The following is a 24,716-nucleotide window of genomic DNA, read 5'->3' as shown; positions in this document are numbered from 1 at the left end:
CTGGGTTGGAGGTGGGGATTTTCTTGGGACACAAATGAGCATCTCATAATCAACCCCTGTGATAAGATCACCATGTAAATAATACCTTAACGGTCTCAAACCAGCGCGGCTGCTTTACTTGATAGTAAATCACAGATTTGTACTCCGAAATCGCTTCATCACCAGCACCCGGGAAAATCACATGCTTTAAAAGAAAGCATAAAGAGTTCACATAAGATCTCATAGAGCTTGACATGGCATACATCTCCCACTATATATGCTCAGAAGGAGAGGGAGAGCAGTCCAGGAACACGGATAAACCCCATGGCAAGTGAAATGTGTTCCCAGCAAGAAGTGGACAGATCCATCTGAAGGCAGCGACTGGACTAAAGCCCTGTTCTCAGACATTTAAGGTCTGGATGGTTACAAGACATGAGGATCAATCTGTCCTCCACCCCTCGTACCCTCATCCCTAACAACTTTAACATTAGGATCCACAGGCAGTGGCCTGACTTGTTCAGTAGGTCTAGCATGAAGGGCTGCACACCAAAACGGAGGTAGCAAGTCATGAACAATGCCCACCTGACTCCAATGGGAGACACGTTGGTAATGTTCAAGAGCTAAGGCAGCACCACCTGACCCCAGAGACAAGCAGGCAGTGACCCTCAACGAGAGAAAGGGTGCCACTCCCTCTCGGCACAGCTGAGCCTCAGGCATAAGCCCAGGGCACTGCTCTTGACCATATGGGCCCAAAAGAACCCAGCCCTCTAGCCTCAGTCCAAAGAAGCACCTTGCAGGACACCTGCTCTGGTTTGGCCTCTGGTCATCAGAAGAGGCCACAGCCTTTGAGCACCTCCTGGACCACCAGGTCCTCCAGGGGTAGGCCCTGCAGGCCATGTGACCACGGAAGCAAAAGGTCTTGGTTACCAGCTGGTAGAGCACAAGGTCAGAGACTGGGCTGTAGATGTTAGACGCCCAGCTTCAGGCCCCAGTTCCACCTCTCCCAGCTCTCGGACCCTGCGCAACTGATTGATTTCTCAGGCCTCAGTTTCCTCATCTCTCAAAGGGTGATAATAATGGCATCTGTACTTCTAGTGTGCTTGCCAGACCTTGGGGCCTTGGGTTTATACTGGCAAATGAGACTGCAATAGGATTGGGCAAAGAAGATGGTCAAGGCCACAGGGATCCCCTGAGACGGGCTAATACCAGGACCCCATAGACACCAGGCCCTGGAAGGCAAGCTGGAAAACACGAAGCAAGAGAGGACACTCATCCTGACAGACAGGGGTACGGCCCCACCTAGGACTGGGTCCCATTGTTCAGCATAGCCAGGGAAACTCCTGGAAAGTACAGCTTATACACAATACAGCTTATACACAATACATACCTCCAGTCGCTTCCCATCTTCATCATAAACAGACACTGTGACCTCGACGTTCTTCGCTGTTGTTTTACTGCCTTTATCAAAATCTCCTTGAACCAATGTTACATAGATATCATTTCGAACATCACCTGGGGGGAAAATCACACCTTTAAAACCAACCCTTTATTCATGACCTAACCATGAATTTTGCAACACTATCTAAGGTGCTACCCATCCTAGCACAATACTATAAATCCTGTATTAGGATGATTAGGAAATATTTTCTACAAAACAGTTTCATCACTTAAAGGCATTACAAAAGCTATTGGCATAATCATCATTATAAGACTTTCTGGAAAAAGGGAAAATGTCTAAGCCTCTAATTATCTGGTTATTTCTTCATCTGGGCAGAGGACCCTCTATGCTGCTGTGAGCAGCCAATGCCCAGAGCGGCTCTAACGCTGTCGATGGGTTTGCAAGGAGCCATGCCCTCTCCAGTGCCATGGCCATCACAACCCACATCATAATCCCTTGTTAGATGGCTGGCTGTGGTCGTCCAAGTCCTCAATTGTCAAGGAATGTAACAACACAGCTGGCACACCCAGGATAACTGGCAATGCTGGCCTCCTCTGCATTCTTCTAAAAAGCATGATTCCAGATGTCAAACTAAAAGCTGGTTAAGAATTAGAACCAGAAGCGAAGGATCATGGACAAGGGATGGGTCTAGAGAGAGATTTTCTGCATGGCTCTTCTCCTCTGGCAGGCAGCTGTCAGGATTCCAAACAGGGACCACAGAGAGAAGAAGCAGCAAACAGACCAGCACATTTCCAAGTGAGATGGGCCTTTAATTGTAGGGGGAAGAAAAATAAAAGAAATGTGCTCATGACTCTTCTTCCTACTAAGAATACAGGAAACTCCTGATAATGGTCCGACTGGGAAAACTTTGCAAGCTTCGTTAGCAACATGATTTAGAGGAAGCATCACCACCCCAGTGCTTGCTCCTCTACGTCTGTCTGGCCACCTCCCACGCCTGACACCATCTCCCACAGGAGAAAGGAGCAAGTCCGTCAAGAGTGGAAAACAACCCACTCTAGCTAAATGACAAGGACTCCTTGAGGGAAAAACAAACCCTCCCTTTGCTTTCCTGAGTTCTGTGTGTTTGTTTTCTACTGCTCCATCTTGGCTTTTAGTATATCCAACTATTAAATCAAGCTTTCATTTAAAAGTCATTATTATAACCAACCCAGTGGGTTACTCTGCAGCCCCAGCAGCTGCTAGGAAAGGAAGCCTGGCTACAGCCACTGACACTGACCACAAGAGACGTTGGAATCATGGAGCATAGCCAGGGCAGAAGGCAAGGCTGCCCATCCCACACCTGACAGCAACAACCTGTGTGACCTCGGACAAGTCACTTAACCTCCAGCCTAGACTGACCTCTCACCCTGAAAACTCTGCCAAGGCACAAAAACTGCAATCAAGAAGGACTGAAAGAGCTTCCTAAGGGTCTCACCAGCCAGAGAACTGACATGTGCCAGGTAGTGACGTGACACACCCCACAGCCTTGCGCCCATGTTCACCTGGAGTTCAGTACTCCAGGGCCATCCAGAAGCAAGACTTCACTGGGAGTAGGTAAACCCCATAGATGGGCATTCTCAAAGGGACCTCAGCAAGTGCTTCCCCAGCTATGGCGTTCCCATTCTGGGGAGGAAGGAACTGGAAATAGATACAGATGGGCTCTAGCCACCTTCCCGGCTTGAAGGAAAACTCTGCTTCCTCTGCCTGGACCTTTCAGGAGGAGTCCAGGATTCCAGTGGATCCAGAGAAGGTGGAGGATCCAGAAGCAAGGACAACATGACAGGCTCCCCGCTGTCTCCTTAAGACAACTGACAAGACAGGTCTGCACAGGTTCTGCTGGGCAAAAGGCAGGGAGTCTCACTGAAAACCACTCATGCTGTCTCTCCAGTGCCTACAGCCCAGTCAGTGACTACTCAGCCAGCAGAGAACGTGGTGACCACTCAAGCTAGAATCCCTCACTAAGGGACCCCGACCTGGGACTTAGCACATGGAACCTACCAGAACAGTGGTCAGCTGTATGTTTCCCCATGAATCAATCATGAGATAAACTAAGAGTTTAGACTTACTTTTTAAGTCTATCAATTATAAGAGAAACACTATTGGCATGAAATGGAAGTTTCCTGGGTTTCCCTTTGAGCATGAGGACACCCTAAGGTCACTGAGATACGCACATGTTGTCAGTGACTTCATCCCAATCTATAAATGCACATCTTGAATCCGAATGCAAACAATAAGTACAAAAATTATCCACTTCCATTAAGAAGACTAAATTAATTTGCTGCATATAGACTTGACACATACAAGTAACAGCTATTCCAGAGCTTCATAATGTGTTAAATATCACACTTTTTCCTGTACAAGTGAGCCTATTATTCAGTTTAACTAATTTTAAATGTCTTTCACATGGATTTATAAGACAGAGTATTCAATAACCCACAACAGCCCTAAAAGACAAAGGGAGTAGAAAGAACATGACTCAAGGTTGAACTAAAATAAGCGAAATTTTAACTCTTAGAGCATGTACACTGAGAGTAGCCACCCCTCTCTGCAAGTATACAGCACAGGCCTATAGAAAGAGGCTGCATGGAGTTGTCAGACTTGGGGTGGACTGTCCCCATTTCCACTACTCATTAGCTGTGTGACTTTAGGCTGTTGTTTAATCTTGATGGGAATTAGATCAACACCAATTTGCAGGCTTCCAAGATCCTTATGTGGATAAAGTTAGATTATTAATGTGAGCATTACCTGCAAACCAAAATGTATCACAGAGATACAAAAGATAAATATTAACATGCTCCCCAAGATCCCCTGAGGATCAAATCAGATTATTAATATAAATGTTATTTGGAAACCGAAAAGTATTATGTAAATACAAAAGATTAATGTTAGCACGGAATGCCGTTATCACTTTAATCAGCTTAAACCCATGTTGGGCTGGAGCAATACTAGTACGACAACTGATACTAACTGAGCAGGTACAGGTGTGGCATTAACGAACATCGTCTAACTTTTCCACTCATCCTAAGATGGTTTGCATGTTGGGCAGCTGACTTTCTGACCATCGTTCCTTCCTCTGATCAGATGTCTACCCAAACATCTGTTGGGTGTCCATGCCTCCCTCATATAACCCTTGCAGTTGGGGGAAGCTGACCCCATCCGGGGGTCCAGGTGGCCAGTGTGCATATTCCAGCACTCTGGCTGCAGCCCCTGACTCCCAGGGTGACCCATACCCAGCTGGGGCTTACACATCACCTGCCCCAGCTCAGCCCTGTCCTTGCCAGAGCTCGTGCATGTTACTGTCCACATACCCGGTCACTCTGTGGCTGGCTACATCCACGCCATGCTCAGAAGCCCTGAATGATCCACCTCTTACCAGGCATGATGATCTCTGGAAATCCTGTTTTGCGAGCCACTGCTGTGGTCCTATCCACTAAATGAGGAAACTCTTTTCGAATCTGATGGATATCTCCAGGAAGTAATTTCAGCGTTACCCACAAACCTGGAAACACAATGGATGTTCTCAGTCATGTTTTATTTTACACATTTTTAGAAAAAGTTTTCATGAAACCAATTTCAATAAATGAGCAATTTTTAATTCACAGTTTACCATCTTGAGAGCGAATGTGGGTGTATGAGAAGGAGAAGGGCCGGGCAGAAGGGCTGGGCACAGGAGAACTGGCCACTTCTGATCAGCAGGGATATGAATCCTGCCCTGGAGTGACTCATGGACAGGGACTAATGCACAGGAGCAGCCACGTGCTCCTGCTAGTCAGTCTGCCAAGGACCACTGATGCTTTCGAGTTGACATACATTTAAGATAAATCAGAAGGTAGCATTTTTCTGGGAGTGGACTGAGAAAGCTGTCATTTTCCAGTCTGCTGGGAAGAACGACAGCCAGGAGGACTCAGGAGGTCAATGCACAGCTGCAGGAACCCACGAAAGCCTCGACATGCAGAGCAGCACCGCACTCCCCAGATGAGCAGCAGCGTGCAAGGCCACAGGGCCACAGGGACAACAGTGGGCCAGCCCTCCACAGCCGGGCCACCACAGCCCAAGCTGGCCTCTCCCTCCATTTCACAAAGCACAGCAAAGGAGGAAAGAATGTTCCAGATGTCACTCAGCTCTTTTCTCCCGGGTGAAAAAGAAGACTTTTGAACCCTCTGAACCAAGACCCTAAGGGTGCCCTGGGGAGAGCACGGCGTGTGCGGGTGTGTGCCCTGCTTGCCCCAGCCACGCCAAAGGAGAACTGGAGGGCCGGCCTCTATGCAAAAGCTCTGGAGCAGTGGTCAACCAGTTAACCAAGTGACAATGAAGGGGAATAAATCAGACACTTTCAACTAGTCAAAGGCAGGGGGTGAAGCAGTCACTCGGCTCCATCAGCTGCTTTCAAGGATAGCGACCTCCTCCCAGGTGGGAAGGGGCTGCCACCGTGGGCCGGCACATCGTTCCTGAGGCCTTGGGGACTGGCCTACTTGCTCCCCCACCACTCAGCTCTGTGGACCCCATCTGTCCATTAGAATATCAAAGTGTCTGTCCTCACACTAGCATCCACAAACTAGTGTGTGTTCATGTGTCTGTGTACGTCTATGCACGTGTCTGTGTGTATCTGTTTGGGTCTGTGTCTGTGTTTGTCTACATTTGTCTGCATGTGTGTGTGTCTGTGGGGGTGCGTACATATCTGTGTGTCTGTGTGTATCTGTGGGGGTGTGTGCATCTGTGTCTCTGTGTCTATGGGGGGTGTGCGTGTGTCTGCGTGTGTGTGTGCATGTGTGCGTGCATGTGCATGTGTCTGTGTCTGTGTGTCTGTCTGTGTAGTTGTTCCCTCTCTGGATGCTTCCAAATAGCAGAGGCCAATCACACATCACTGGTTAACCCAACACTTTGCACTCAACAGGAGAAAAATGAGAAAACCACAGACCTTGTCCCCAAGTGGCTTGCCTTGCACGCAGCCCCTGGATGATGTCTGATGCATCCACACAAGGAACACCAATTAGGTCACTCCTGCCATGGGCGGCTCTGCTTGATTTAACCCCACACTGCATGACCTGTCCTCCAGTTACCTAATCCCATAGCAGCTGTCCTGGAAACATCTTTCTCCTTTGCAGAGATTTACATTACTTGTGACTGATAAAGTCAAGTCACCAATGATGTTTGTTCTTTGCCAGCTGGTGACACCCCCTTTCCTCTTGCCACCTAGGGAGACCTTTATTTATTTATGGAAAAGTATCTAGTAAGCACCTACTCTGTGTCAGGCACACACTGGGCACTGCCTGCATAGGACCTAGCTTCCACTGTAAGGGTCAGACACTCAGAGAAATACGCAACTGCAGAGAGCTCTCCCAGGAAAAGTCCCAAGCTCTCTGAGAGGGCATCCCCACGACTGCACTTTAGGGGATCCTGGAGGCTCCTCTGAGGAAGGGATGTCAAGGCTGACTGAGATCTGCAGGAAGTGAGGGGATTCCAGGCATGTGCCCACCCCAGGGTGGCTGAAGCCCCAAGACACAGTGGGGAGGGGGTGATAGGTGGCTTGGGAGACTGCAGGGACCCTTCCTCATCCTAAAGTCAAGATGACACAGGAGTACACGGGGACTTATCACAGTAGCTGGTGCCTACAGGAACACCAGGATGCAGTTTCTCAAACCTTAGGGGTGTGAGACCTGAAGCCGCTCAGGAGAACGAACATCTCAGAATAAACCTAACAGGAGGACACTCTTGGAAGAACTGCAGGACGTGGTGAGGAAATTACTCATAAAGGTCAAAGACAGACGGATGGAGCATTAAATAACACTATTAGATGTCTGCATTTCCAATACCTTTGCTTTCTCACAAATACCAGCTTGCTCAAATATCTTAGTTCATAAACTGGTATATTAGTGACATAATTTGATTTGTTACAACACGATTTAAACATGGGGATTAAATTTTCCTGATTACATTGAGTTTAAAATGCTTTCCTCACAGGAAAAAATGAGGCCAATTTTCACCAGGAAAAAGTGCATTTTGAGTTGACATTTGCTTAACCAGAACAACTAAAAACAAAAAGAACTAGAACACAACATTATATCTGAAACAATGGAAGTAGATGTCTGCAGGGATCTGAGGACTGACTGTCCACACAGAACACCAGCACCTCTGGGTTCAGCGATCAGAGTAATTTGGATTAAATATAAAAGATTTTGTTGATTGTTACCAGCAAAAATGCTAATGTAAACCTAAAATAGGCCAAAGCCTAGAACAAGCTCAGAAGAGACAGGCAGGGATTTGGAACAGCAGACTATGGGAAAGCCCGCAGGTTCTTTGTGAAGATTAATGCTTCCTGCCTGCCCCTCCCACTCCAGGTACCCTTTGACTGTGGCTTGATGGACATGCAAGCCTCGGGGTGGGCCTGGGTCACAACTAATCAAAATACAGGAGCTCCACTGGGCGAAGCCCTGCAAACCCAGCAGCTACTCACTGGGCCACATCTTGCAGCTCTCTCTGGAATAACCTGAATTCTGCTTAAGAGTGAGCCCTGGAGAAACATTCAGATTCAAGGTAAAACTGAGCTTGTAATGTTGCCACACCGCAATTTGAGTCAAAAAGGCACCTGTGATCCCCTTCAAAAAATTATCATGGTTCCTGTCTCCCAGTTCTCACAATGACCTGAAAATGTTCTCCCTTCCCTGGCAGTTCAAGGAACTGGGTCACTTGGCATTAGGTGTTTCTCCAGCTCCATGGATTTTGGCCAACACCAGTGAAACTGGCAGAGACAGGCTTTGGGTCCTCCTTCCAAGTAATTTCCTGGTGGCCTGACACCGATCCCCACTATTCCTGATGACTCTGTCATGAAAGTTTATCAAAACCCTGATGACTGCAAGAGAAACTGGAGACCCAAGGGGAGCCCCGGCTCAGGGCTGAATGATCAGCTGAGAGGGACTCCAATGTAAACAACCTGAACTGGACCTCCCTGTGGTTTTCAATTAAAGTGCAAATTAGGAGGACTGTTAATTTATAAGAAGCTGGGTCCTGGGTCAGCTTAAAATTGCTCTATCTGCAGAGGCCACATTTCATGAACAGTCCGGGTTTGGGTTTATTCTGCTATTGTTTGCCAGAGAGGGGGGTAGTTCACACAAGAAGAAAGCTCCTGAAGTTCCCTGCAAGAGCCCTAGGAGGACTCATTCTTCCAGAACATTCTTAAGATTCAATTCATACTCTCCTTTGGAATAATGAGAAATGAAACAAGATCACTGCTTTTTAAAAGTCTGACATACGGTAACCGGACAATGGAACAGACCTATCCACCTAAGCTCTACTGAGTTTATGGGAAGTCTCTATCAGATTAAGGATGGAGACGTGGATCCCCAACGTTCAGAAGGTGACCTCCCCTCAGGCGGGAGGCATGGCCGCAGTAACCGCGTTCTAGCAGCCCTCCTGGGCAGCTGAGTGCCAACTGTCACCAGTCCGTGTTGACTGACTTATGGCTCCCGCGAACAGAACGTCGGCTGCTCGGACACATGTCGGTGTGGGATTAAAAACGATGAGCGGGAGAACCAAAGGGGAACTGATCTGCACAAATGAAGCCATTCTCAAGGTGGGGGACTGGAGGAAGATCCCCCAAAATAACATGGCAGCAATGGGCGTGTAACACGGGCGAGGACAAATAGAAGCGCACACGTGGAGGGGTCACGTCCAATGTCCCCATGCGTCTCTAAACACATAACCATGTCCCACTCAGCCTCCCACTCTCATCCAGGAGGCTGGTTCTCAACAACACTTACAAAAGGGACCAGCCACAAAACCCACATATGCTATACGTCGTGTACAGCCATTACATGCACTCTCCAAACTGTCAGGGTCGCCATCGTCACCATCATCATCAAAATCAAAGTAAACGCCAAACAGACAGCACTGTCCCACAGTCACGGAAATAAACATGGATAGAAACGAAGAAGTAAAATACGTACCCTGCCCCTTGTGGTTGACTTCTTTGGCAGCGATGACTTTGTTTATAACAGTCTGAAGGAAGTCATTCTCCCCTGCCACCCTGGGTGAAAAACGGGATGACATGTTGAGCGGCTTGTGTCGAAAGGCGTCATCCAACGCGAGCCTGGAGGGCACGGGACGACCAAGACCACAGGAGACAGAGGGGCACAGAGACCCGTGGGTCACGTAACAAGGGAACACAAGACAGCATCATCCCAGAGTGTGAGAGAGAGGCATCATGAGTCAACGCACAACAAAGGACAGGATAGGTGACAAGAGAAACAGGGAAAAGCATTGATCAGGAAAATGCTGAACCTCGAGAGAGAAGTAAAGCAAACGGGGGCGACCCTCTCCCCAGAAAATAAACATGCTCTGGGCTTCCACCCACTTTCACCAGACAATTATAAAAGGGGGACTCATCTGAAAGTAACGTGCTTGAAAGGCATTTAATCCCAAAGAATGTTTATGGCCATTTCTTTGATTTTGATAATTCTGAACACAGCATAGGTCAAGGGGCAGGTGGTATGACAGGAAAAGCAAAATCAAGATTAAAAAAAAAAGATCCCTCAACCTCAACATAACTGCTCAGGGCAGCTTCCTTCACTACCCCTTGCAACTGTGAACGCGATAGAGCCTCGCGTGGTTAGTGTGAGAAGAATGGCGTCATCTTCAGAGAACACAACTAACCAACGACTGCCATGTCTGAAAAGTGAAACTAGGCCACGATTATGAATGCAAATCATCAATGTTTTCAGGGCCCACGAGTCAGGAGCCTTTCATGGGTGCTGCGCTGTACAAGAGGATGCTACAAACAGGCAACCTATGCAAACAGAAACACCATGTAGCACAGCAAAGCACAGTACAAAATGAGCAAGGAAATATACATCGTGTACATGATGTTGAAAATCCATTCTGGAAACAAGGACAGTGTTATCCGTCACTTGAGCCATATTACTCAAGAGAGCTGAGGAGTGTTTTAATTTACTTCACCAAGTTAAAAAAGGCAGAGAAAGAGAGAGAGAGTTGTGCACTGGGCTTTCTTCCCTAAAACCAACCCTGTGAGATAATAAATCAGTTTTAATGGAGCAAAAAACAGTTTCATTAGCATGACATTTCCCAAAGAACTGGTTTCATTGCTTATTTTGCTATTAAAATCATGCTGCTCTTTTTCTTCTAGCACTGCAAATATTAATCTGTATATTAGCCTTCTTTCAATGGAGCAAGGAGTCACAAATTACATAAGAGGTAAGCATGTAATAATATTTTTTAAAGTGGACATTTCACTCCAAGATAGAAAAAGATGGCAGCAACACACAGGCGATCTCAAATGGCTTTATAAATACCGGTTTCCCAAGAAAACCAGTGAATCTAAAACCAGTAACCTCCTTAACTTTCCAAACAATACTCGATATTGTTTTTCCTTGATTTTCACAGCGGACACTAGCAGGCAACAGGTACTTTCAACTTAGTAGCACATTTGGGCATCAAAAAACTCTGAGGTCTAATATATATTAGAGCATCCAAAATAGTAGGTGGCTCCGTTATTTCTCATGGGCAAAAAAAGCAAATTAATGTTATAATTTTACAAAGGTCTATTTTATTTATTACCTCAGTGTCTGCCCATGTTTCAAGATAATGTTCCCCTTGTTTCTGAGGAAACTTCCAGATTCTGCAGAACTGTTCTGCTTTTATAAACATCTTCACTGGGTGAGATTCCAAAGCCACGTTAACCAACAGAACTTTCTGCAGTGGTGGAAATGTGTCATGTATGCACTGTCCAATAAGGTAGCCACTAGCCACATGTGGTACTGAACACAGGAAATGGGACTAATGTGATTGAAGAACTGAACTTTTAATTCTACTTAATTTTAATTAATTTAAGTAGCCACATGGGGCTCACGGTTACCGCAATGAACAGAAAAGTAAATCTAAAGCATCTGAGCGACAAATGACCTTCACCTCCAGTTGTGCACAGTTAAATACATAGAACTCGACCCCCCTACAAGCTAGACAATCCAGGGTTTTCTGTTATTCTGGTGTCAAAAAGATTGCAAGTGTTCTACCAGAGCTATAAAAGCCTTAGGATGCTATCTGACCAGATCACCTGCCTGCAAAGAAAGCCACATCATCCCGCTCTTAAAGAAGTGGCACACAAGTTCCAGGCAGAACGGGGTGGTCTGTCATGAAGGATGCGTGGGGCAAAGGAAAGCCGATCTCACATCTCCTGGCCCAAGGACTGGACTCCTTTACCCATTGATTATCACCAGCCACCCAAACCCTCTCAGACAATACCAAAAACAATGTGAAATTCCTAAAATAAAAGGTGTTTCAAGCCTGAAATCATTTAAGTAAAACCAAAAGAAGGAGAAAAGAGAGAAGGCAGGGCATTCAAACAGGCAGCCCTACTCCTTCTTACCATTTATTATTCTTCTGAGATTCCACACCCCTGGGAGGCAGCTGTCTCTTACGATTCACCTAAACAACCTTCATTCCTCTTTCCTTCTCTCCACCTCTGCCCAAGGAGATGGAGTGGCCTTGAAGTGGCCAGAAGCCATTATCTAGGTACCCTCTTGCTTCCCTCACCAGGGAAATAAACACCAATTCTTTCAACCTTGTCCACAGGTTCTACCTTCAAATCAGAGAATCAATTTAATGACTCTCCACCAAGTGCTATCCAAGTTTCCTGCACCAATCTAAAGACTTCAGGTCAGAACTAGGCAAACCCTAAGAAATGACAAGCACAGATACAGTCCACTCTAAGCAGAAACCAAAACAAAAATCAGCAGCATGATTATATGCTTTAAAGTACTATTCCTTGCTTTACAAAAGAATCCATCATTATTTTGATTGGTTTTCTATTTTAAAAACAGCAACCTCCTGTGATGAATTTGAAAGTACTGTGTTTTAAAAATGTGAATAGCTACTAGAATAAATCAATTATGTAAAGAAACATTCACATTCAGAGCAAAATTGTAACTCTGTGCCTTCTACAAGATAAGGTAATTCAGTGATCACATATAAAATCCACCACCTCCAGGTTGCACAATCAAACTTTAACCCAAGATTCTTATGGCTACAGAAACTTCCATGTCCTACAGTAGTGACTAAACAGATTTTTCATTATTATAAAATAATCAATCCCTACTTGTGCTTAACTTATAAACTTAATTACGAAGATAATTATTACAAACATAGGTTTTCCACATGGTATCTGGTTAAGTACATGGATCACCCCATACTTACGGCTGAAAGGGAATGAAATGTTGTTTATCTTCATCATCGACTTTTCCATTTATTATATCTGTTACATCCATCACTGGGGATGAGAAAAGAACAGAGATTGTTTTGCTTAATGCTATAATCATTGAAAACAAACAAAGGAGCATCAGAATATCTTCTGGCAAACAGGGGCTTAAGCTGTAGGGTTGAATTTGCTTATATTCAAGTCTAAATTATTCCCATGCTTGAAAGACAAATTAAGTTGTCTGAAAATGCTGGCCCAAACAGGGCTGGAGCACAAGAGACAGAGTTCTATTAAATAATTCCCCTTGCCCAGGACCCAACTGTCATCCCAGAGCTACACTGTCCAATAGAACCTTCTGTCATGATGGAAATGTTCTACAACAATGAGCACCTAAAATATGGCAAGTGTGTGGAGGAACTGAATTTTTACTTTGATTTCATCCATTCAAATTTAAATTTAAATAGCCACATGTGGCAAGTGGTTAGCACACTGCCCGGCCCTGCTCTGGACCCTCACATAAGTTACTACATTTTCCCAAATAATAAAACAAGAAACAAGTAGCTACAATTTACCAAGTGCCCACCACATGCTGTTGTCCATAGACGGTATTTCAAGAAGACACTTAAAGGCTAATGCTCACAGTCCTACTGTACCGCTGGGACAAACTGAGGCTCAGAGACAGGGATGAGCGAGCAGACCCAAAGTCATACAGCTAGAAAGTCTCCAATGCCCAAGCTCTTTCCAGTTTATTAAACTGCCTTCACAAACGCATCCCCCTGGGTGGTCCGGGCTTGCTGACATCCCTTGCACACTATACCTGGATTAAAAGAAAAGATATCCCCTGATTGCATTCAAGGATTAACCAAGAGTCACTTTCCACCTTCCAAACAAAACAACTTTTGCCATTTGTCACGATGAGCAGAGCAAGAAAACCCAAGAATAACCCCAGATGTCTGTTTCGGTCTTTGCTCAATCACCACACGTGACTATAGATAAGAGAGCAACACGCCTCGTGCATTTTCTCTGCACAAGCCCCTAGCTAGGCACTAGCATCATGTAATGAAAATGTGGACAGTTTTCATTTCTACCACCACCTTCTAAAAAAGAGTGGTAGGGATTTATAGAAGCAGAAAAGCAGCATTCCCATTCCTTGCTTGGTTTGGCAGAGCCCAGGAGGCTACACAGTGTGTCTTAAAGGAAAACTAACACACACATTCCACTGAACCAAAAGACTCACAAAGCAAAGAGCCTGCACATGAGTTTAGAGATACAGGTCAAAGAATCCCAAATAAACTGGAACATGAAATTACAGCTGCTCAGATGAATGGCCTGTAAAGTTGTCACCTGGTAGAAGACTTTCTCAGCTTTGGGCACTCTTGGGGGTGATTGATTAGCACTAGATAGCAGCACCCACCTATTAAGATGCCCACATGCCCAAGACCACATTTTTACCACCAGTTCAGAATCATGAAACAGAGCCCCCTCTAGCAGCAGCCCACTCATCCGGCCAGCTGTGGGCCAGAACGAAGCTAGTCTCAACCTAGCAGGCCATCCCCTGCACATCAGTCCATTCTGGGTGGCCTTCCTGTGTACCTGCAGACCTCTCTCCTCTGTCATGGGACTCAGCTCACCAGCTGATTGCGAGTCTCCCTGATCGTCCTTGCTAAATCCCCAGCATCCAGTCCCGGAACACACCAGGAACTCAGGAAGGCGGCAACTAAGCAAGAAACACAAGCTCAATCTGAGCACCCACATATTGACACAGCTTTAGTCCTGCCACTAACTAATGGCAATACTTTCAGGCCCACACATCCCAAACTCCAGAGGAGAAAGCTTGGAAGTCCCCAGTCATCGAAGACTTTCCAGAGTCTTCACTGCTATTCAGCACACAGGCCTGTACCAAGGAAGTTCTCACTGTGGTTTGGATAAGATGTTCCTGTTGCCAAAGGAGGAAATGAAGGACTTGGGGGGAAACACCCCTAACCTGACAGCCCAGGGTCACTGTGTTCCTGCAGTCAGTGTGGTTGTGTAACGCAGTGAAGGCCTGAAAGGCCCAGCAAACTGGGGGCATTGCAAGATGCCGGAATATATGGGGGAGGAGAAGGAAGGTGGCAGTGGTGGAGGACTAGACAAACAGAAGGGACAGGTGAGAATTTCACTGCAGAGAGGGGCTGGGCAGCTCAGTCCCGCTGGTACAACTCACTCACAACACCTGGGCACAAAGCCCCACACAGCCTCTGACTCAGCAGTTCCACTGCTAGGGATTTACCCTCCACAAATGGTCAGAAGGAGATGCTTCAAATTTAGGGATGCTCACTGCAGACCTACTATGCCACAAAGCTGAAAGACCCTCAGAGCTCAAAAGTGAAGGACTGCTGAGATAATGACACAGCCATAGACTGTGGCACTGAATAGCCTAATTTCTGGATGATACTTAATAAAACAAAATGTTCACAATACAACATTAAGTTATTTAGAAAGACAAGTACACATATGCAATGTGAATATACTTACTACTGAACTGTACACCTAAAAATGGTTAAACGGTAAATTAAAAAAAGACTAAACAGACATTAAAAAGGAATAAATCAACAAAAAGTAAACAGTAGGATCTAATATTGTTTTTAAAAAGTATATACCACACACAGAGAAAAAAATTAGAAAGAAATATACCAGAATAATCATGAGGTACTATAAGGGCTATGCAGAATTATGAATGATTTATTTAATTACACTTATCTTTCTTCCCCATAAAATTTCCATGACTTTTACAATTTTCTATCACTTTCACATTATAAAAAGGTTTACAAAAAAAGAAATGTGACATTCTTTACAATAGAAGACTAAGAAGTATAGGCTTAAAGGTCCACGAATCCTTTTCTCATTTTAAGGAGCTGGGATCTGTTGACACAGACAAGCAGAAGTCATTTGGAGAAAGCCTCAAAATCAAATTTGCATGTGGAAATTGAAGCTGCATATGAATGGGCAGAATATGATTACGAAAAGCTGATCGACCTTCTCAGATATGAGAAGTGACCCTTTTTTTAACCTTGGTGTTAGCCCCATATTCTAACCAACTGAGCTAATCGGCCAGCCTGCGACCCTTCTTAAGAAAGAGAACACGGGTTGGAGGGTGCACTGCGTGACTCAAAACGCCCCCCTGGATGTGCTGAAGGCCAGTATGTAAAGAGGGGTCAGGCGGTCTGATGGCAGCATACTGCCGGTCACCACATAGCCCATAGTGACTCGTGCAGAGTGATTTTGGTGAAAGCAGAGATTGTGGTTTAATTAAACAGGGGATAGGACCCGGGCCAAAATATTTCTTAATAGCACCCCAGATTTTTCCCATATTCAGTTAGGGTTGAGAGCTGCCACATCAATATATTTACCTTTTGTGCCAAAAATGTATATAGCCAAATCACACAAGGAAATGTACTCCCTGCTGTCTCAGAGTAGAGGTACTAGTGGGAAACTGGCAGAATGCTCAGATCCTCACTTATTATTTACAAAAACACTCCAGCTAAGCAGGTCTAGGAAAGCTGGCCCTTCTGGAGCAAACATGGAGGCCAAAACCACTCAGTGTTTGGGACCCAGGGATGAACAGGTCCCCACCACCTTGATGTGTAAGCAATTGCTGATAACTGCTGCACCGGAAGGGAGCAGAAGGACGCCATTCAGCTGACAGGGGAAGCCCGACATTAACCACTGCCAGTCTGGAATCTTCTGAGAGGACCACAAATGCCTCCTGAGTATCTCTGAAGCACTTCTCACAAGTCTGTGTAACCTCAAATCAGGAGGAAGTCCCCGTGTTCCCATCAGAGCAGAGCAGCAGGCAGAGGCCACACTCTGGAGAATTCACAGACAGAAAGCTCTAGCAAGGCTAGAGCATGGTCCTGGGTGGGTTTCCAGGAGCCACAAGACTGGTGGGTACCAGGGACAAGAGACCAGAGACCAGTCCAGACAGGAGGAACCAGGGACCACAGGGAGCGACCACGTGGTCAGCAGAAATCAGGGGAAAAGACAGTGGTAGGCTCGCAGCCAGGGATCCAAGCTCCTGGAACCAGAGAGAGGCCAGGTGGCTCTGCCGACGCTACCCAGGTGGGGTCTACAAAAACAGGGAACTTTGTCAGGGCTGCCTGCCCTGCCCCAGGGAATAACCTGGATGTCAGTAATCCAGGGAGAACTTCAGAAGCTGGGGGCCCCAACCTAAGTCCAGACCCCACCAAGCATAGAAGAGCATGTTCTATACAGTGAAAGGCCACAGTGGTGTCAGTGGGGTCTGTGACCACCCACCCCACCTCCACCAGCCACTGCCTAGGACTTCCCGGAGGATCAAAATTGAACCAACAAAAACTGAAAAAAATTCCCATTTTAATCCAAAGACAGGGAAAACTGCCAGACTCCAGTCTAGAATTCATCTTTGTTTTAAGAAATCTAACTATACATTCACAGGAACTTATCACGTAATCAATCTGCTAATCTAATAACCAGAGAATCTATAAAATCAGTGTTGAAAAGAGGCACAGCTTACATATAGGAGGGCACGTCAAAAAGTTCATGGAAAGATTAGGCCAGTAAGTTCAGTTGGTTAGAGTGCAGCCTTGTAACCTGAAGGTCATGGGTTCAAATCCCCTTCCCAGCCAGCCACCAAAAATACTCATGTTAACTTTTGATTGCATTTTTACATGAACTTTTTGAGCTACCCTCGTATTGTCAAAGATTTCTCTGATCACTTCAGTGACGCATAATTCATCTGAGGTGAAAATAAAATATTTTCTTAAAACTACCAAAGAGGTGGGAAAGAGAAAAGAAAATTCCTGAAAATTTACAGGTATTTCAACTAAAACACAGGATTACATAAAAGACACTACAGGTTCTGAAAAATAGGGATGCAATTTTAAAGTACGTATTCAAGTAAGAAGGAACGAAAATGTAAGAGGATTTCCCCAGCGCAAGGCCGTGGGGACCTCGGAAAGGCGACCTAACCCTCAACATCTCACTCACCAACAGTAAAGTCACTGGAACATCCATTATTTAACCCTACCGGTAAGTGGAAGTAAATTGAATTAACGGGCTTCTTTCTCTTCACGCCTGTAGCATTGTCATTATGTTGTTCTTATTTAAGTGATGTGATGTATTTTCCAAAAAATCCAGGCATAGCACAGAGGATTTTTAGGGCAGTGAAACTACCCTGTGTGATACTTTAATAGTGGATACCTGGTATTCTTCATCTGTTAAAACCCACGGAATGCACAACATCAACAGTGAACCCTAATACAGATGATGGACTCTGGGTGATGACGATGTGTCAACATGAGTTCGACTGTAATAAAAGCACCGATCTGCAGGGGATGTTGATAACGGGAGGTGGGGGGTATATGAGACCTATCTGTATTTTCTGCTCAATTTTGCTCTCTTAAACTAAAGCCTATTTAAAAGAGGGGGAAGAAATAAGTTCTGAGCCTCCTGGTAGCCAAGGTGAAGAATGTTCATGCAAGAAATCTAGCTATGTACCAGAATCAAAAACTTTTCTCACACACATATTCATATGAATCCCAAGAATCCCAAAATGGGACAATAATAAATACAAGGAGGGTGAGTAATAAAATTCCACTGCTAGCATAAAATAGTGAGAGAAAATCATTTCTAAAATGATGAAAAATGAGAGTAACATTGAAAGAGGTCAACTAATTAGAACTTCCTGAGGACACTGTTATCTTTCCTCAGCAAAGATAACTAGTCTCTCACCTTTCTTGTGCTGTCACCAAAAATAACAGAGCACCAATGCAGAGCATAAAAAGCACCTATTTTAAGCTGACTGTGTCCTCTTCATGGTTTGCACCCCTTCTACCCTTCATCACGTTGACTGCTCTGTGCAAACCCACGCCTAAATCAATCACCAAGTCCAGAAGCCCCGAAAACCTCCAATGACTGGCTTCCCTACAGGTGGAGGATATGGGTCAGGGTCTCCCCTAGGTAAGGATGTGATCCACTTTAAAACCAAATATATGATTTACGTCTCAAACTTGTGGACCAACGCATCCTGAGCTGAGCAGATTGACTTGAAACCACACAGAAAAGAACTAATAGGTTTTTTTCTCTCCAACAGAAAAGCTAATAAATCAAAGCTGCCCACTGCCCAACAGTCAACAGTGGCTCTTATTCAAAGTGAAAATGAGGATCTGAAACTCTCAAGGAGAAAGAGAGAAATGGATTACCAGCCACTCCAAAAGGTCGCCGCAGCCCCGAAGTCAGCTTCCTCGTGTTGTTTTCTCTCAGCTCCATGCGACCCACTCGAACAATCTGACAGACAAAACTGATCTTCTCCCTTTTCAGGTCTTTGCTTCCGAGGTCCTAGAATATTAATTTCCATATATTATTTTGAAGAACCATTATTTAATGCAAGTTCAATTGAAAAGAACAGTAAAAAGATGAATCGAGACCCTTTTCTCAGACCAGTTTTTAGCATTTTAATAAGTGATTCACATGACAAACAGGAATTGAATAACAATGGTCAATTAACATTGAGTGAACTTAAGATACAAGTTTAAGAGATGTGCTTGATGGTAATGGAGTAAATCTTTGTCATGGTTGATTCTAAGTGTAGCTGGAGACTCAGAAGATTTCCAGGAGGGAGGTTCATGCACATTAACCTGGATTACAAACATCCCAAGGACCCATATGCTAGTGCAGTAAAGAATCAGAGGGAAGCCACGAAAAAGAGTCATTAGAATGGACAGCAATTCAACTGAACATCTAAGGGCTTTACTTACCGTAAAAACAGCTCGCAAATTATGCAATCTATCTATATCTTTAGGTAATCCTGAACTTGACCAGCGAACCAGGTAGTTTTCACTGAAAAAAGGAAGAAATAAAAGCAAATTAATTTTCCAAAAATTACACGGTACCCAATGTATATCAACACTGCCTGAAAGTTGATACCACTGTGGTCTATTATACAGCCAACTATGAGTTCATAAATATCAACAATGTCAAATAGAGCTGCTCATCAATTAACATATACTGCACAAAAACTTTGGGAGGTTTTAATTTCGGATGTCCTGGATTATAACTGTAATGGAACTATTTGCAAATGGCATTTCAAAGTTTATTATTTTAAAAGCCTATTTGTTCATTTAGAATGACAATGGTAAAATTCAACACAATGCATATTTACTTCGAAGCCTACAAGAAACCAAACATGCCATAAAATACAAACCGTCTCCCAAGTCAAGAAGAAATAAAGTCCTCATCAGAAGGGAGAATGAAACTCCCTCATTTGTTTTTCTTTAGTCATACACTAAGTTTCTAAATTTTGAAGAATCCAAGTGAAGATAATGGAGTTTTAACACACACACACACTTCACATATAGTTTAACCACAACGTTTCTATCTGGACGAATAGAAAGTTACACAGCCAAGCAAGAACACTGGATTGTCCATGTTTTCATTCAACGAATATTAATGGAGAGACGGTATGTGGCCAGCACTGTCCCAGACACCGTATCATTTCAGACACTCATCTGGGAGAAATAGCAACAGGACAAAGGTCACAGAAATGGCATTCACAGAGACCAAAATTTCAAAAAAGGGAAGAGTGGTATTTCAAGATGCAGGTGGAGAGTGGGGTTCAATAAATATAAAATCCTATGAAGACAACATAGGAAACAAGTATTACTTCAGTCTTCAGCTGGGTCCTTAAAATATTATAAAAGTGTCCCTGTGACTACAGTACAACTCTAGGAGCAAATAGCTACATGCACCTAAGGCCTGCGCCCCAGCCTGGAGCACAGCTGGCTGCCATCATGCCATCCAGAACAGCACCGGCTCGGCTGCTCAGGAGAGGTCCCTGGGCTCTCAGCACGAATGGGACTTTGTGGTGGTTCTGATGCCACTTTCCCAACACTAAGCAAAGAGGAAAGATAACAGCCAAGAAATGTCCCCCACCTGATGAATCTGGACTCCACAGGGTCATAGAGAGACATGAGGACTTCAGCATCCTCTCCTATTTTACAAACCACATTTTTGAGATTGACAAACAAAGCCAGCGAAGGGGTGGCAGCAAACTTGGCTTGTCTGTTAATATCCATGTTCTGCTTCTGAGACTGTAAACAGAAAGAAAGTAGAATGGCAATGTCAGCAACGCTCACTGCTAACCCTTGCTCTTTTAATTCTCTACTGACTAGAAAAAGGTGCACAATTAGTTGGCATAACACAGCAAAGCCATTCATGCAGTCACTTCCATGTCCCCACTGCACATTCCCAAAACATGCACCCACCCAACTGGAAAAGAAGCACCCCATGCAAGGGTCACAATTCCATAACAGTTTGTACAAAGCATCTTCAGAGATAACAAAACTTTCAGGTGTTCAATAAATGAATCAGAACGGTAATTACACATGTAGTTACTTGTTTAATTTTTGGTTCCCCCATTACACTAAACCTCACACCAAGCACAGCTCTGTCTCATTCATCATTATGTCCTCAGCACCTGGCACACAGTAGGTGATCAATAAATACTATCTGAATAAACAGATGGCTCAATCATTCAATCAATTTCTGAATATCTACTATATACATGATACCATTACAGGTCAAAGAAAATGAACAGATCAATAAGACATACGTTCCCTGCTCCAGTCCCTTGCAAGGTCACCACCTCCCACCACCCCCCGCATTATCAGAGAGGAAATGCAGAATCAAGTATGCTTCCCATTTGACAGATGAGAACACAAAGTCAATGTCAATAAGACTCTGTCTCCTAAGATGACGCACCACGCTATACATGCCCCTCAAGGGATGAAATCCTTTCATGTCATCAGTAACATGTTCTGCCTTGGGGCTCCATTCCATCCTTCATTCTTTAGTTGCTCCTTTTCAGGCTTGTTTCTAGTGCAAATTCTAGACTTGATTGATATTTTACTAATGTTGAAAACTGTTATTGAAAACATATGGTTCAAATGTGGATGGCACATTACAGAGCTGAACTCACCTTTTCTTCTTGCAATCTTTCCTCCACTTGTTTAGAAGCTATTTCATGAGCTCTGAAGAGACTAATCGTGCTAGTTAGTTCTGGGTCCAAAATGTTCCCATCTTCATCTCTAACCACCAGGTCCAAATCAAGAATTCTAGAAGGACAAGAATTCAGAACTTCATGGAAACAAACCAAGGAGAGTACAACTTCAGCCCCAGCAACTGAGTGGAAGAAAATGTGATAGGAAGTCAGCTCACCCATAAATTATTAGGAAATATAATTCTGTGAGGTCACTTTCTTTAACTCAAAATGTATCACCTTGGGGAAATATAAAAAGAAAATTCCTCAATTTTTACTTCCATTGCAATAGCGACTTTGTCTTCCAATGAAAAATTTTACAGATCTACAAAGTCCCAGTGAAATGTGAATTACTACGTATTGTGTAAAGTAGGGACAGTTTAAAGTATACACCCACCTCCCTATGTCCTCACCACTGTCTCTGGCAGGGTTTTCCTTCTATCTAGAGTCAGTTCTGATCCCTACAGTAGGCCACTGGAAGATTTTCAATAAAGATGTCCTACTGTGTTTGAACACTAAACATACGGACGTTATCAATAATAATGTTAAGCAACTTCCTGGCCAGATGGCTAAATGGAGTAGCCAACTTAAAACATACGTAACATCTGGCTATCAAATCTGTCCTGTCTATATCTGGAAATATTTTTTTGGCAACATTCTCTCTAATTTCTCAAATCCAACCTAATTGTCAGGTGATTTTTACCAGTTTTTACTTTAAAGAATAAACAATGGCAATTATATAATGAAAGAAATCAAGAGTTGTGCTGCGGTGGTACACTCTGGTTTTCTTTTTAATAACACACGCAGGTCTTAGGGAAGAAAATTAACCATAGATTTCTCATACCTGCCACTGGGATTATATTCCTGCTATTAACAAGTCTATGCAAGCAGATTATTTTTTAACAATATGACAAATAAAAGAGAGTCCTTTGAAAGTGATACATTTTAATTAGAGAACATCTCTAACAATTATAAGTTTAAGAGGAAAATTGAATTGCCTATAAACAATCCATCCAGACGAAATAATCTCAGACTTCTCTCGAGGTCACACACCTTAAAGCTAGAGATGAGTCTGATAACATGTCCAACATGTTTCATTTGTGCTGGACCACCTCACCATCTGGAAGGCAATTACAAAGGCCCATTTTTTCCTTTTAATATCTATTGAGCAAATTCTGCTGATGGTGAAGCAGGGCCAATTGGGCCTGTTCGCAGCGTGCGGGTAAACAGGCTTTAAATAAATAGAAGTTTTTGCGGGGCATGAAAACAGCTCAGCAGATGCAATGCTTGTGGGGTCTCAAGAGGAACAGAAAGACATTTTTTAAAAAATCCATTTACAGTCTTGTACTGGATTGAATTATTTACTGAATAATTCAAATTTACTGAAGCCTTGAATCGGGTCCCCCAAGTTTTATATATTAGAAACTTAGCCCCCACTGTGACTATTAAGAGGGTAGGAAATCCTATTATGGTAACTGAAAGATGGGGCCTTGAGAAGATGATTGGAATGTAGCACCGTGCAGTAGTGAATGGATTAAAAATGGTGGTGAGGGGCATGGTTCAGAGGGCTTTCAAAAAGAGGAGAGTCTGCCTTTTCCTCTCTCTGCTCTCTCTGCTTCCACCATCTTGCAATGTGAGACCGCTGGGTCACTGTCTCCACTACCAGATGGATTTTGGACTTCCCAGCCTTAGAAACTCTAAGCAATAGACTTCATTTTCCTTATAAATCACCCAGTTCAGTGTACTCTGTTATAAACAACACAAATGGACTAATACAGGTCTCCTTAGTTGTCTTTGTAACATGTTTCACTAAAGGCAAAGCCCCTCCCTCCCAAATATTACTGCTTATGTCAGCCCTAAACCTGCTCCTAGGAGACTGAGTGCTGGTATAGGTGGGGTCAGTGCTTGTTATGGGCAGGGTCAGTGCTAGCTAGTGTGGGCGGGGTCAGTGCTAGTGTGGGCGGGGTCTGTTCTACTAGGGGCAGGGTTATTGCTGTTATGTGCAGGGTTGGTTCTGGTATGACAGGGTCAGAGCTGGTGCAGGTGCAGCTACAAACACCTGGCTTTAGGAGGTCCAGCTAGAAGGTCCTGCAAACCACCAGGAATTTGGCTCCCTCAAGGAATGCATGAGGACTGGGCCCTGTGCCAGCCTGCTGTGGACACCCAGCCACCTAATCATGTCAGTTCTGCCAGGAGAGATGGTCAGACACATTATACAAAGGAGGAAAACTAAGCGCAGAGAACTTATTTATATTATCCAACACTAAACATCTAGAAGAGCCCACAGCCTGGTCTCTGTGTCAGAATCCTCTCATGGCCACACTCCTTCCAGAATGCCACATGCAAACCGTCACATGAAGTATCCTGTCATGCCAACCATTCCACGTACACACTGTTCTCAGCACTCAGTGCCCAACGGGGTCTCTGAATCTGGAGTGAATTTCTTTTTTTTTTTTTGCAAGTTATGTATATATTTATTTTTTTTATTTTTATTTTTTTAATTTTATTTTGTCGATAAACATTTTGGCTAATTATTGCTCCCCATTACCAAAACCTCCCTCCCTTCTCCCTCCCCCCTCCCCCCCCAACAATGTCCTTTCTGTTTGCTTGTCATATCAATTCCAAGTAATTGTGGTTGTTATATCTTGGCCCCCCCCCCCGGTTTTGTGTGTGTGTGTGAATTTATATATTAATTTTTAGCTCCCACCAATAAGTGAGAACATGTGGTATTTCTCTTTCTCTGCCTGACTTGTTTCACTTAATATAATTCTCTCGGGGTCCATCCATGTTGTTACAAATGGCAGTATTTCATTCGTTTTTATAGCTGAGTAGTATTCCATTGTGTAGATGTACCACATTTTCCGTATCCACTCATCTGATGATGGACATCTGGGCTGGTTCCAACTCTTGGCTATTGTAAAGAGTGCTGCGATGAACATTGGGGAACAGGTATACCTTCGACTTGATGATTTCCATTCCTCTGGGTATATTCCCAACAGTGGGATAGCTGGGTCGTATGGTAGATCTATTTGCAATTGTTT

At 44.2% G+C, this 24,716-nt stretch overlaps 1 protein-coding gene across 4 annotated transcripts in view; it reads right to left on the bottom strand.

The window, feature by feature from the left end:
- The window catches only part of DOCK1 (dedicator of cytokinesis 1), a 489,712-nt gene that overhangs the window by 385,580 nt on the left and 79,416 nt on the right, over positions 1–24,716 (bottom strand). For 2 of the 4 annotated variants that reach the window (XM_063103414.1, XM_063103416.1), the window contains exons 7-15: positions 21,616–21,751; positions 20,571–20,728; positions 19,397–19,478; positions 18,842–18,977; positions 12,623–12,695; positions 9,361–9,503; positions 4,791–4,916; positions 1,367–1,491; positions 86–184 (exon numbers count right to left, since the gene is read on the bottom strand). In XM_063103414.1, the coding sequence (XP_062959484.1) occupies positions 86–184; positions 1,367–1,491; positions 4,791–4,916; positions 9,361–9,503; positions 12,623–12,695; positions 18,842–18,977; positions 19,397–19,478; positions 20,571–20,728; positions 21,616–21,751 (1,078 nt within the window). The remainder of the gene's footprint in view (positions 1–85; positions 185–1,366; positions 1,492–4,790; positions 4,917–9,360; positions 9,504–12,622; positions 12,696–18,841; positions 18,978–19,396; positions 19,479–20,570; positions 20,729–21,615; positions 21,752–24,716) is intronic. The other 2 variants (XM_063103415.1, XM_063103417.1) reach the window with 1 other exon arrangement.

The sequence above is a fragment of the Cynocephalus volans genome, chromosome 7 (genome assembly GCF_027409185.1).
Source record: "Cynocephalus volans isolate mCynVol1 chromosome 7, mCynVol1.pri, whole genome shotgun sequence".
NCBI classification, from domain to species: Eukaryota; Metazoa; Chordata; class Mammalia; order Dermoptera; family Cynocephalidae; genus Cynocephalus; species Cynocephalus volans.
This window is presented reverse-complemented; position numbering and strand designations above follow the sequence as displayed.